We start from the raw sequence: 14,443 nt of genomic DNA on the forward strand, positions 1-14,443 counted from the left end.
CTATTTACCCCACACTGAATGTGGTGGGGTGGGGGGTGGAACTCGATTTGGATTCAGTTAAATATGGTAATTTAGGCCTTATGTATAACACAGTTTAGCAGGTCGGAAAGTAGCTTCAGTTTGTCCTTGCTTGTTTGTACCCTAACCCAAAAGGATGTTTCCCTGACATTTTTCTGCCATATTTTATCTTGCTTTTTATGCATTTGAGATAGGAAGAGTGCTATGACTGGGGCATGAAGTAAAAAGCATGTAGTAGCATGTGTGGTGGAGGCTGGTCGACTGAGTGGAGGATGATGAAGCTTGTTGGCTTGATGGGATTCACAGCTTCTATTTTTCCTAGGTTTTGAGTAGCTCCCACTGACTTCAGGGCTGGAAAATAGCTAGGACAAAATTTGTGTAAGGCCTTGAAATTGGTTTCACTTTTAGGTGAAATTAACTTTTCACATAAAAAATCCACCCTTACCCCATGCACAGATATGGGGGCCTGCCCCTCCTTCAGCCCCATTCTCTCCTTCACTGCAGGGGCCTCACTCTCCCTCCCCCCACCCACCACCTATCTTCCCTCCACCTCTTCCCTCAACAGACTTACCAGCCAGACACTGCTCTCCAGGCTGCTGGGCTGTACTCCTGGCTGCATGCATGCCATGCCTGGGTGCATGTGCACAGCATTTATCGGTGACATTATTGGCCACATCACTGAATAAAAGCTAATTGCCAATAATGTCCTTTTAATTGTTCTGATATGATATGGACTGATGTATTGGTACACCTCCATTTGTAGGGATTCTTCAGCTAGTTAACTTCCATGCTGGTAATGGTGTAGCCATAGCCACATGAAGTTCAGTGCCGGCTACAAAACCTGCTCAGGAATCTGGATAAAATAAGCAGTTTAGAGCTTTCTTTTTCCTTTTTGCCTTAAACTGTCTAAAACTGTATACAAGTACAACATTGTAATCTACTCTAATTGTACTATTAAAAGTCTTCTTGGGGCTTATGGAAACCACTTAAAGCATTTATTTTCTTTGTGTAACTTCCAGTTACACACTGCCTGCTAAGAGAAGTCCTGCTGACAAAAACCTCCCCCAAAAAACCTATTACTTTTTTCAGAGAAATCATTTTGGAAGCTTGGTAGGAAACAAAAAAACAAAATAATGTTAAAGGATTTGAAAACAATCTTACAATAGGAAAACACCTGGCTATCCCAGGTGTTATACAATTATGGTTACTAATTTAATATATGAAGGTATATTATTTGTTTTAAAAAGGCTTCTTGTCAGCATCAGAAGGTTTGTCATGCTTTTTCTGTGCTGTAGTTTCAAGCAACAGAGCCATTGGTCCTCCCTCGTTATAATTAGGGAGGTCTGTATGGCACTTCAGCTGAATGTGGTGGTCTTTTTGGAGATGTAGCAAAAGGTGCATATAGTCTGGATTTTGCAAAGCACTCAAAGATATTCTTACCATAGCAATGAAGAGATAGAAAGGGCTGTTTGGAGGTGGTTGCTGGCTGGCATCCTACTGAATTAATCTTTGTAGTGTTAACTATGCATCTACGCCCCCCCCCCCCCCCCAAATAAATAAATAAAGAAGCACCTACAGCTTTGGATAGGCATCTATTTAATTTTGACTTCTTTTTTAAGGACTCTTATTACCAGAGTATGGAAGTTAAGCAACGTTTTATGGCAGCCATGCACAGTATTGCCAAATTGACAGCAAAAGATGTGGCGACAGCTTTTGATCTTTCCCAGTTTAGATCTGCCTGTGATTTAGGAGGTAAGCCTATGGTACTGTTTTACCAACATGCCAATGAAAAATAATTGTATCACAGTTCCATTTTCTTTATTTAATTAAGTTCTAAAAATATTGATTTCTCTAACTGATAGGTTTTCTGTTGTTATTAGCTTGGCATTGTATTGTAAAATTTAATAGATGTGCTAGAATGAAGCTGACATGGAAGTTGAGTATTTTTTTAAAAATAATTTTGAGTACAGCTAATAAGTGTTTTCCAATGGGTAACATTATGTTCCAGCAGTTAAAGGACCAGATAGTTCCATTTTCAGACCTACCACTGGAATCTTATTCTGGAATCGTCACAAAACATTTAGGCTCAGATTTTTTTCCAGAAGTGATCAGTGATTTTACTTATCATGCAACATTTTTGAGTGCCAAACTTGATGTTTTGCAATGGCTTTCTTCTTAGTATTTTCTTGAAGTAAGCCCCTTTAAAACGTCTTGAGTTAGATGCTTAAAATTGTTAATCATCTCCAAAAGTTTTGACCTCTGTAATCTGCAAAGTGTTCAGTTGCTTGCATAAGGAACTTAGAGACCTACTGCTGGAAAGCACTGTGGAAGTCCTAGACTTAAATGGAACAAATTTCAAATGTCCACTGAATTTTTAAAAGATTTCAGGCTTTCAGTGAGTAAAATTACAAATTGAACAAAATAAGATGGCCATCACACTTGCATGGCGTTTGTTTTTTGTGTTGATTTTTTTTCCATAGCTCAGAACTAGGATGTACCAATTCCAGTCCATAAAGGCATCAAATTGGGCACCAGACGTTCTCTGGGGCATATTACTTCAGAGCCCTGTAGATGGCAGCATAAGAAGGAATGCTGTTCCTATCAATGTCCCAGCACTTTAGAGGTGTAAACACACAAACAGCAAGGCTAGAGCTGCTTTTACCAGTGGACTTCTGCAGTAAAGGCTGGAGACCCTACTCTTTGCATCTTAAGGATAGCACGTGTCACATTCCACTTGTCAAATGCCCTTGTAAAAACCATAATAATGAATGGTTTTTTTGTATAGCTCTTTTCATGTGTAGATCGTCAACGGGGCAAGTGCCGTTATCTCTATTTCTGAAAAAGGAAAGTGGAATATTGAGAAGCTAAATGATTTGACTTGTCCAGTCACCCAGTATGTCAGTGGTAAAGTAAAAGGTAAAACCCAAATCTTATGACAGTGCTGTGTCCCTTAGACTATCACCTGCCTTCTTTCCCCTACAAAATTGTAGTAAAGAACAATATAAGCTTTAAACTGCCTACTAATACAAGGGGGATATTTTGTTTATTTGTTTGTGTGTTTTTTTTCCTTAATTTGTTTTTAATTTCCACAGGTTGTACTGGAGCTTTGGCTAATGAATTGGTTCAAAAATACCCAAACCTCAAGGTGACTGTGTTTGACCTTCCAGAAGTCATTGCAAATGTCTCTCACTTTCAACCTGTCAGACAGCATACAGCTCCAGTGACATTCACATCCGGTAAGTGCAATTACTGGACTTTGATATTTCCAGTCATAGGGCACTGCAGCATAAGTCACCCTGGCTGACTCCCACAGTAGGGTAGGTAGAGCCTACACCTTGGTACAAGTAAAGATATCATAGAGGACTCTGCCTTATGTTTAAGCGGAAGAAAAAAGTAGGCTGTGAGTAGGGAACGTGGATGAATTAAGTAATACTAGTAGGGCTTCACTGGGATACTTGACCAGGCACTCCCTATTTGCAGAATTAACTAGGTGATGACAAGAGTATTGTTAAGTAAATGCCACCTTTCTTCTTGACTTAGGAGTCCATAAATTATTCATGTTAATGAATCTGTTTTCTATAACTGAAAATCAGAATATCTTCTATATATTCCATTTCCTTTAGTTTACCTCCACTGAAGTCTTTATTCATGACAACTTGTCCTTGTAACCTTGATTTTACCAATTCTGAGCTTCCCAAAATGTAGATTGCTGTTCTCCTCAATCATTCAGAGAACCATGTCTATCACCTCCATTGGGTCTACTTTTATTATAGGATGCAAACTAAGATTGCTTTCTGTCTCTAAAGTTGTCCATGGACTTGCTAAACAGAGCAGGAAGTCCATAGCCCATATGCACTGAAACTAAACTGACCCTAAGCTATCTTAACACTCACTCTGTACACAAACAGAGTTCTTACTATACACAATTTTTTCTCTGAACAGTTTTCAGTGTGCATTGTAGAATTGTACCTACCAAATACATATTTTAACAGGTGACTTCTTCAAAGATAATTTTCCAGAAGCAGATCTGTATATTCTTTCCCGCATTCTACACGACTGGACTGATGAAAAGATTCACATGCTGTTAAGCAAAATATCGGCTGCTTGCAAACCAGGTAAGAATTTTTTTCATATTGTGAGGTGTTTTAAGGTTATAGGATATTTAATACCCTGAAATTTTTTTAAGAACTTTTATGACACTTGCCAATTAAAGATGCTTGAATCTGTCAACTTTCTCTTCTCTATCCTAAAACAGAAGCCTTCATGCATATCATAATGGCACAACATATTACCAGACAAAGAAACAAAAAGCCTTCAGTGCATGCATTATACAAATGATGCACTTGTTTCTGTATAGCTTTATAAGTTGATATATAAATATATCTGTTTTTGATTGTATCCCTATCCCAGAAATTTTAGTATGGTGCTAAGTGCCTTAGACCATAACTGCAAACACTAAAGCTTGTGCATTTTTTTCCCTGTGCATAAGAGCGAATGTTTTTTGAACAGATGCAATTACTTACGCTCCTTCAATTAAAACATATGCATAAACTTTTAGAAAACTTGGACTTTTGTGAAATCTTCAGGCAGAGACTGCTTGTCCTCTGAATGTACAAAGTGCCTGTCATTCTGGGTGCTAATGAAATTAACCCTCAAGGCACCGCTGGAATTTGAACCCAGGGTCTCCTGTTTACTAGACAGGTGCTTTAACCAACTAAGCCACGGCACCTCTTTTATATATAAAAACACTGTATATAAAAGTACCTCTTTTATATATAAAACACAATATATGAACCTCCCCTGTGCACTGTAATATCCTATGCATGGCATAAAAGATCTTTTAAAGATAATAAAGAGTACAACCATAAAATGAGCCATGTAGAGGTATTTCATTTCTATTGGGAAAATTGTTGTGCTTCATGTAGAAACGTAAGTGTACAGGCATTCATCAAGTTTTTCCTTTGGGGAAAAATGCCTTCTGCAGAAGAAAGATCTCCCTCTCTCAGTAATAAAGATTTCTCCTATGGGGGAGTTTCTACCACAGGAAAGAATTCCCCTGACACTAGACTTCTCCCTGGGGAGTTGAGCACCATGGAAATGGTCCCCGTGCCTTCCTGAGACTGGTATAACCTTGTCTGGGGAAGGTGAGGGGAGCAGCTACTGCATGCCACCTCATGATCCTGCCAGGAGTCGAGCAACAGGGAAAGGTTTCTCTGCCTTCCTCAGACCGGGGTCACCCCAGTTTGGAGAAAATGCAGGGGACTAATGAGATGAGGATTGGGTGGGGGAAGGGATTTGCCCTACTGCCCTACCTTACTGTTCTACCAGAGGGTCATGGAGTGGTGGGTGTCCCGTTTAGGGAAGTGCAGGGAGCTTTCTTCTCTGCTTCATTCTTTCACGAACGGGAGGAGTAGAGGAGCCGCTGTTTCTCATGCCTTCCCCAGACCGGGATCACCCCAGTCTGGGAAAGGTACAAGAAGCAGGGAAGAGAGGGCAGTTGCAGACTGAGCACCTATACTACTCCTTCTCCCAGAAACATTACTTCTTCTGGGGGGATAGTTCTCCAAAATTTCTACCACTAGAAATGAATGCTTGCTCATGGCCAAACCATCTAGCATGCTATATTAATTCTGTATCCTAAAAGGAAGTGTGGCTCTCTAGTGGCTTGAACACTTTCCTGTGAAGTAGGTGTTTATCTGGACCATGCAGAATACCTCAAGACAGTCCTGCAAGACCATGTTGGAATAAATTTCTTGCCTCAAACCAGTCTGTGACAAATGAATAAGAAATAGCTTGCTTCCTGTAAAAATTAGACTAAACATCAGGCACAAAATCAGGAGGTAATCTGAAGGGTTTGGCTGAGATAATGCTCCACAATCCCCCTTTTTCAACAACAAAATAAGTCTCTTCTCACCCTGGTAGAGTTTCTTTAAATGGGAAGAAAATGTCCTCTAAAAGTTTGTAGGTAAAACCCATCAACATTAGGAACACTTCCTGCTGTTTATAAGTGTTTGAAATGACATTGTTGATGTTTTGAAGACTAGTATATCTTATTGAACCATTTCTGGTTGTTTTGGAAATGCAGGAAGTGCCTTGCTAGTGGCAGAAATTGTTCTCAACAAAGAGAAGATATACCCTCCTAGAGCTGTACTGCAGTCCCTCAGTATGACTGAAGGCAAGCAGAGAAGTGCCTCTGAATATAAGCAGTTGTTGGAAAAATATGGCTTCACCAGTGTACAAATAAAGATCACAGGAAACTTTCTAGACACTATTCTGGGTTTCAGAAAACTTTCTTCACATTAGTTTTTTTATGCTACAAATAACTGAGGTACCAAGCTTTGATAGTTTAGACAACATGTATTAACTATCCGCTAGTATGCTTTGTTTTGCCAACTGCCTACTATGTCAAGAACTTTGTATGAAATTTCTCATGGTCTGTGATATGTCTGTATCCCATCCAGAAATGCAGCCTGTAGTATAAACTGACAACTGTGTAGCTCCAGCAGCACAGAGCTCAGCATTGTGTAATTGCCCAGCTGTGTGGGTGGGTTTTGCAGCCTAGGTGAGTTCTCTGCTGCTGCAGCAACTACATTGCTGTAAAAACTCAAGTTAGCCTGGATATGTCTATGTGAACTGTAAGCCCACTTTTTGGCTGCAGTCCTCTGGAAAATTGTTTAAAACTAAAGGAAGTTTTCTCTCTCACTAAGCAGCATATTTAGTTGCTATCAGCCATTTTGTTTGTTTTCACAAAAACAGTGTTTTGAAACAACTTTACCAGCAATGGAAATTTGGGGGTGTTGAAGTGTTGGTGATCTTTTCCCCGCCCTTAATTTCCTTTGCTGTTTGGATCAGAAGTAGAAGAGGGAGATTTAACCCTGAGATGCATGTCTTTTTTGCAGATGAAAATAAAAACAAAACAAAGGGTGGTATTTTGAGATGGGTCTTAATATTCTGTGCACCTGCTCCTTGGGCATTGTGGTACTTTTGAAAAATCCACACAACTGTCAAGTCACTAGTTTCTTGTTGACTGAAGATTTGCAGTTCTCTAGAAATTGCAATTTCATAAATTCTAGAAGTGAATTGTCCAACACACGCATTCTCAAACTGAGAGCCGGAATCATTCCTCTCAAATATTGCTTCGCCTAAGACAATAGTCAACTTCAGACCTTGCTGCAGCAGATTTCCATAGCAATATCCCCACTCAGCCAGGATGAAAGGGAGGCTCTGCCTGCTCTAAACAGTCAAGCTCAGCAGCTGTTAAAGATTCTATGAACAAGGGCAACAATTACATAGATTTGTCTGGCAGAGTTTGTCTTTTCAAGTTAATCTTGTACCATAAATGCCTGTCAGTAACTTAGTTACTTTGCTCATTGAGCACTGAGCAGGGCAAAGGTGAGCTGGTGAGTCAGCCTTATCAATAGGGGTCATACTACAATCTGTAGTACAGCCATGCAAAATCATTGTAAAAACTTGTCAAGTTGTACTACTCCAGGCATGGCCAGCCTGCCACATGTGTGGCCTACGGCAGGAAGACAGGGCACCAGCAAATGGGGCAAAAAAGAAAAGCAGAGCAGCAGATTGGGCATGTAGTACAGGGCAGGAGGCAGAAAGAGCAGTCAGGGGAAAGGGATCATGGTGAGACCCTTAGAGGGTGCAGAGTTCATTTGTGGCATTCCTGCCAAAAAGTTGGCCACCACTGTACCAAGCAGTCTCTTCCACATAAGAATCTTTATTCACCGTTAGCAGTAAATGAGTCAAATTTTGCAACGCTTGTCTAAGCAGTGCAAGCATTGCATTTCAAAGACCAAGTGACCTCTTTCAAAATGTCTAGCTACTAGACAAGTCTAAAACTCCTTTCTCTCTAGTACAAAAAATTCTTATTTCTGTCTTCTAACTGGTATAAATTTAAATAGGATTCATTCCAGTAAAGGCATCATACCAACAAGTTTCAAGTGTTATTCTTGCAACAAAAAGAAGTTTAATTGTGTTTAAATACAGCATATTGCTGATGCAGGCAAACACCAGGATTGTAATACTGTTACTGTCAGATACCTAAATCAGAACCCTCTGAGTATTGCATACTCACTTATTGAGATTAAGTATTTACATTAGAAGAGCATCAATACTAAGTTTTTTTTTAAAAATAGAGAACTTACCTTGGAAGCATCCATTTTAGCAAAGACACGATGCCATTGTAACAAGTGGATTTCTATGTCAACTGGCACATATGAAATAATTTTCACTAACTACTTTTGAATGTCTGACAAAGGGTGGCTAATGAGGGTTGCAGGAAAATACGTTTTGCACTGCGGGTGATGTCTGTATTGTCAGAGCGTGCTCACACTGTTACAAGGGATATTTGCTGACAAGCACAAAAGATGCACTGCTGCCTTTCAGAAAGCAGAGTGGGAAAGGACATTACTAATGTTTTCACTTGCTTTTCATAATCCCAGTCTGCACCCAAGATTCCTAATGAATTCCTGGAATTATGATGTGCACAACAGCAAATTAGGCATGGTAAAAGCAGTTAGGGGCAGGACTGTATGATCAGTTTAAGTATCCCAAATTGGGGAGAAGTTAGACAGATGGTCTGTCACAAATTGCAGACATAAATATGCAGCTTCCTAGACAGAATTTTGTGTCTGTTCACTGTTGATATAATGACTAGGTCTTAGTGTTGTCTTCTATTGTGAAAAAGCTGTCTGAACAGTGATTATATTCATGGATAATTTGGGGACATTCACGATGAGGAAGACTTTAATTGCCTGTAATGAGGGATTATGTTGGGGGGGAAAAACATGTCTGAACTGATACCAGCAATAAAGCCTGCTTATTCTCTTCTTGCTGTTTTGGTAAATTGCTTTATGGGACTGAAGAATACCTGTGTTGATATGATGCAATTCACCCATTGACATGAATGTAACTGTATATGTGATCTCATGTGTATGTTCATCTGAATTCAGCTCATTTGTCTGAATTTCACTTTGGAGTGTGGGATGAGTTACCATTATCTTTTATAAACAGCATAGAAGAAATACAGTGCTGAAAAATGGGTTAATATTTCCTTGTGGCTGAGACACCAAAGGGATCAGTGCAAAAGGTGGAAGAGATCGGCAAAACAATAAGATTAAAGTAAGGGATAGAGACAGGGAAATTGGAAAGACTATTAGGGAGTGAAGTGTGATTGAAGTGATAGTATAATGTCGTCTTCTTTTCGGTTTCCACTTTTCTACTGAATTATACATACTGATTCCACTGCAGAAGTGAAATATTTTCTCTATCAAGGAGACCAAAGGGGTTGTGGTGATGGATATCTCAGTATCAGTTGACCAGTGTCAGAGTTTAGGAAGGGTGGTCTAATGGTTAACCTCCCTTTTCTTGGCCTCCACTTCAACTTTGGATTTGTTACCTGATTCTTGGGCTGGATGAGCAGCAGAGAAGTTTCTGGACTCCCTTACCATCACCTTGATGCCATAGGTTGCTTCTCCCTAGTGTTTTCCAACATCCAGTTGCCTTATTTAGCATTAAGGGTAGAACTGAAGACTTCGTTTCTGGGAAAAGAGTTAATATATTCTGCCCAGGAAGGCCTGTCCTTTCATGTCCAAACCCTCCCTACCAAGAAACACTGACATCCCCAAACCAAAGTGTTGATCAACCAAAACCTACTACCACTGAATTTAGTGGTAGTTTTCCCTTGTTACAGTTGATGATAGGACTTAGAGTAGTTGATAGGAACAACACTACAAAGCTACTGTATCGTTCTTTCTTGTCAGAGGACTCCAGCTGCTTGGAGCCAAAAATAAAAAACCTTCAGGGCTGCGTCCAGACAAGCTCAGACGTACGGTATGTGGTGCCACAGACTGTACATGCAGGCGTTCCCTGCACTGCTACCTTGCAGCATGGAGGAGGAGGGTTTGGCCCTGGGAGATCCTGGGGTCAAAAAACCGCATGTGGCATCAGCGGCATGCCATCCAAAATTGGAGCCTGGCTGGCCAGAGCCATGCTCTGGCTGCCAGCCAGGCTTCCTGCCACGGCTGCAGCCCCAGGAAGCCCCCAGTAAAATTGCTGGCCCCAGCCTCCCTTACCCCACCCAGGCTAACCTGCTACATGCACAGGCGTTCCTGGGGGATACACGGTAGTGGCACAAGGTGTGCTACTGCTACTCATTCCTGGAGAAACACATCCATGCTTATCTGGACACAGCCCATGAGTCCAAATTTAGTCTGGTTGAGGTAGCAAGGAGATGATGGTTACCATGTTCATTTTCCTGAGTGACCAAATTTAAAACAAATTGGGTTGAAATTGATACCACTATTAGCTGCTGTTCTTAGTAAGAAGATCTGAAGTGGTACCGACACATAGGTCATCATCCTCTTTTACTTGAGACATCATATATTTTGTTCAATATCACTCTTTTTGTGTTCTTTCTCTCTGTATATTAAATGGATGCACTGCACGTTTTTATCTTAATGCATTCAAAATGTATGCTGTTTTTGTCAGCTGTGAAAACTTAAAATTCATTTTTGCCACTATCCTATACATGTGTTTCTGCACACTGCCTGAAAGATTTACTGCCTTCAAGCCATGACAATCTGGGTTAATAGATGTTAAGACTAGAAGAGAGCATTATGAGGATCTGGTTTACTTCCTGCATAGCCAACACCAAAGAAGAACTTCATTTTTATTATAAAAGTATCCTTAACTATAAATCTCCCCTTCCACATGCAGCTTTTGCCACATATGGGCATCATACCCAGGGTGGCAGTGTATTTATTTCTTGACTATATTTTGTCAAGGTTTTATGGATGGCATTTCCGTGTCCCTGTTGTTTGAAGTTATTCCCCCTAGCAAATTTAGTTTATTTTCTGTTCACGTCTTCCTGTCCAGGTTGTTGCTTCAGCTGTTTTAAGTCAAAGCAAGCTCAGTTGTTTAGCAATGATAATCTAACCTATGTGATCAGAAGCAGCAATTTTGAATTTGGCCAGTGAGGCAAAGAGAAATTGTGATATGAGGAAAAAGATTTCTCATACATTGTCTCTTAGCCATACAGGCTATGTGGTCAAATAAATACTCTCATAGAATCATAAACAAGTAGGGCTGGAAGGGACCTCAAGAGGTCATCTAGTCCAACACCCTGCCTGAGGCAGGATCATCCTAGATGAATCCATCATCTAACCTATTAGCAAAACTACACAGTCAGTCCTGGAACAAGACAAGACTCAAAGAAGTAAAGGAGGGGCTCTGCTATAAAGGTTGTTAGAATGTGTTCAGGGGATCCCAGGAAGAGGACCAAGCCGTTTGCCACAGAGAAAGGCAAAACCCCCCAGTCTATACCAATCTGACCAATCTCTCATTTTTCCATGATTAAAATGAAACCACTAACATAGATATAGATATTAGTAGTGTTTCATTTTAATCATAGAAAAATGTGGATTTGGGGTTACTTTTTTAATCCGAAAATTGGGGATTTTTTTTTATCAGAGAAAACCCGGATCCCTGGTCATGACCCAAAGAGTATATGAAAGAGTATATGAAAGGATCACAAACACACTGTAAAAATGGATTCTCTTTTAAAAGAGAAAAATGTGGGAAACCGTGGCTTTTCCCTTGCAGCCTGCCAGAGCTCCAGCCTTTGAGGGGCTACTTGGGGGCCCCATGGGCCTCCCCTTCCTCCCCTACACACTGGTGGCCTGGGGGGTGGGGGAGTGGGTTGTGAGTGAGGGGTACTGGGTTTGGACTGGCCATCAATGTTGACAAGTAGGTCCTGGTACAAAAAAGGTTGAGAACCATTGGCTCAGCACCAGGGATCCTGGTTTTCTTTGATTTTAAAAAAAATCCCCAAGTTTCAGATTAAAAAAAGTAACCCAAATCTACATTTTTCCATGATCGAAATGAAACATTGCTAATATATATATAGTGGTGTTTCATTTTTAAAATCAGAAAATTGGGGATTTTTTTAAGGATCTTTGCTTAGCACAATGAGCCTGATCCCCACAGCAAAAGTGGAGAGGGCCTCTATTGAACAGTTATTTTCTGTATGTACGCTACCTAGCAAAATACTTCCCTCCATCCATTTTGTCTTTTAGACACTAACTACTACAGTGTAAAAATTAAGTAATGGCTGTTTCAGAGAAAATAGGAACAAGTGTGACTTCTGTTTTTTCTCACAACCTTCACTTCAGGTCCAGCACATGTCTGCCTTAGGAGAGGAGAGAGATTCAAATGTGATTTAATAACCAGCTATATTTACTCCCTTGATATTGAAGAGATGTCATTTTTAAAGGGATTAACGTATGTAATAGCTTGATTGCGTATAGTTGTTTGGTCTAGAAAATTGTGAGTGAATAATTGAAAAAGCTACTAGTATTGTACCTTTTACATTTTTTCATGGTATCTGCAATTCTTTTCAGTCTAATCACAGACTAGAATTCTGGCATCTTTTGTTTTAAATTAGGCTGTGGTCTTCTGCTGTCTGAAGTGGTGTTGGATGATGAGAAGAAAAACAGAAGCACGGCTTTACTGCAGTCTTTAAACATGCTTGTGCAGACAGAGGGAAAGGAGAGAAGTGGATCTGAATACCAAAGTTTACTAGAACACCATGGATTCACAAATGTAAAAATTATACTGACAGGAAATTTGTTAGATGCTATCTTTTGTACCAAGTGTTAGAAAATTTTTATTCAGCAATTAACTTGGGGCACACCAGTCATGTCTGATGTCTTTCTTTTTAATTATGTAGATCTATAATTGGTTTTCCATTAGCATCTTACGTAATTAATAGATGACTTCAGAAATTTCATAAATTACTGTATTTCAAGAACTGAAAATTATAAACATTCTGAAATGTGAATAAAATGTCAGGATTATTTTCTTCATTTCACAGCAGTGATGTTTTGATCATATGGAGTTGCTAGTACTTCCAGAAATCACCCACAATTCTTATGTGGCTGTTTGATTATATTGTAACTTTGGAATTATTAATGAACCCCTTCTCCCTTGTTGAGTCAGATTAGAGCAGAGGCAGGCAATTATTTTGGGCAGAAGGCCGCTTACTGAGTTTTGGCAAGCCATCGGGGGCCTTATGACAGGCAGCCCAGGGCAGATTAATATTAATCTGGGGCTCCGCAGACCAGACAGAATGGCCTGGCGGGCCGCATCTGGCCCACTCCTGGATTAGAATGACCTTATTTCTAAATCAGTTCATGCTACCATATGCTTTCACCAAGGGTGAAAGGCTTAAAGTAGGGAATGATGGGTGAGTGGGAGCTATCTGGTAGGACTTCTTATCTTCAGTAGCACTAGAACCTAATAGCCAGGGATCCTGGTTTTCCTCTGTTAAAATAAATTCCCCAATTTTTGGTTTAAAAAAAGTAACCCAAAATCCACATTTTTCCATGATTAAAATGAAACACCAATAATTGATAGTTATATAGCGTTGTTTCATTTTAATCATGGGAAAATGTGGGGTTTGGGTTACTTTTTTTTTAATCCAAAAATTGTGGATTTTTTAATTGGAGAAAACCAGGATCCCTGCTAATAGTAAACATTTAAGTTTTAATTTAGCTAGTAAGCAGTCATTTGGAACCCCTGAGTACATCTGCACTATATGCTTTACTGTGCAGTAGATGAATTTGCTGTGCAATAAAGCATCACTGTCTACACATGTGCAAAACTTGGCGGGGGCAGCAGACTAATTCACTGCACTACTGGATAGTCCTGTCAGATGCAAGTGGTATCCAGCAGCCCAGTAAATTACCATGCTTAAACACATGTAGACAGTGACATTGGGATTAGTTTACTCTGGCTCAAACTGAGTGGAGTATATTCAGTCACATTAATTGCATGTGTAGATGCACCCCTGTGTCCATATGGTTTCTACGTGGTCTTAATAGTCTTTAAACGACTTTAAGCAAAAACACAGCAGTGCGGGGGGGGGCGACTTACAAAAAGACCTGCAAGTGGAAGACAGTATAAGGTAAAAGATGAATGGGTACAAGTACTGATCCTTGCATTTTCAAGGTAGGCCAGGGGAAGATTGTGAAGAGACAGAAAAAGGGAACAGCAAAAGATAAGAAAAAAAATAGATATGGAAAATAATGAGGGCGAATTATATAAATAGAAGATTAGAAGGAAGAAGTGAGGTAGATCTGAAGCTTTGAGATGAGAAGTAGGAATGAGAGAATGATCTAAAAAGAGGAATGGAGCCAATCGGGGTGGGGAAGGGAAGTGAAATTAGATTAAAGCAGAGATTCACAGTGTGTTTGAGTGGTGGGCTGAAATAACCCAGTTTGGGTCTTAGGTGGCTGGTGCTACTGCCAGCCTCTGCCCTTACAGTTGGAATTCTGCCAAGGCTCCCTTGTGGGCCAGATCTATCTCATGAGCTGTAGGCCTTGGGGTGGGGGAGGTGGGAGAATGGTAGCAGTAC

At 40.1% G+C, this 14,443-nt stretch overlaps 1 protein-coding gene and 1 non-coding gene across 3 annotated transcripts in view; one reads left to right on the forward strand and one right to left on the reverse strand.

Annotated features, from left to right (window-relative positions):
* ASMTL (acetylserotonin O-methyltransferase like) overlaps positions 1-12,893 on the forward strand; it is a 56,358-nt gene extending 43,465 nt beyond the window's left edge. Inside the window, exons 10-13 of one of the 2 annotated variants that reach the window (XM_090064369.1) lie at positions 1,638-1,770; positions 3,111-3,254; positions 4,011-4,133; positions 6,104-8,858. In XM_090064369.1, coding sequence (XP_089920495.1) covers positions 1,638-1,770; positions 3,111-3,254; positions 4,011-4,133; positions 6,104-6,321 — 618 coding nt within the window. In that variant the 3' untranslated portion in view covers positions 6,322-8,858. Of the gene's footprint in view, positions 1-1,637; positions 1,771-3,110; positions 3,255-4,010; positions 4,134-6,103; positions 8,859-12,472 lie in introns of those variants that run through there. The other variant, XM_090064379.1, reaches the window with a different exon arrangement.
* On the reverse strand, positions 4,674-4,747 carry TRNAT-AGU (transfer RNA threonine (anticodon AGU)). The gene has a single exon. It is a non-coding gene; the product is annotated as a tRNA-Thr (tRNA).
* Positions 12,894-14,443: the final 1,550 nt, after the last annotated feature.

The sequence above is a fragment of the Crocodylus siamensis genome, chromosome 1 (genome assembly GCF_052110815.1).
Source record: "Crocodylus siamensis isolate JL-2025a chromosome 1, ASM5211081v1, whole genome shotgun sequence".
Taxonomy (NCBI): Eukaryota; Metazoa; Chordata; order Crocodylia; family Crocodylidae; genus Crocodylus; species Crocodylus siamensis.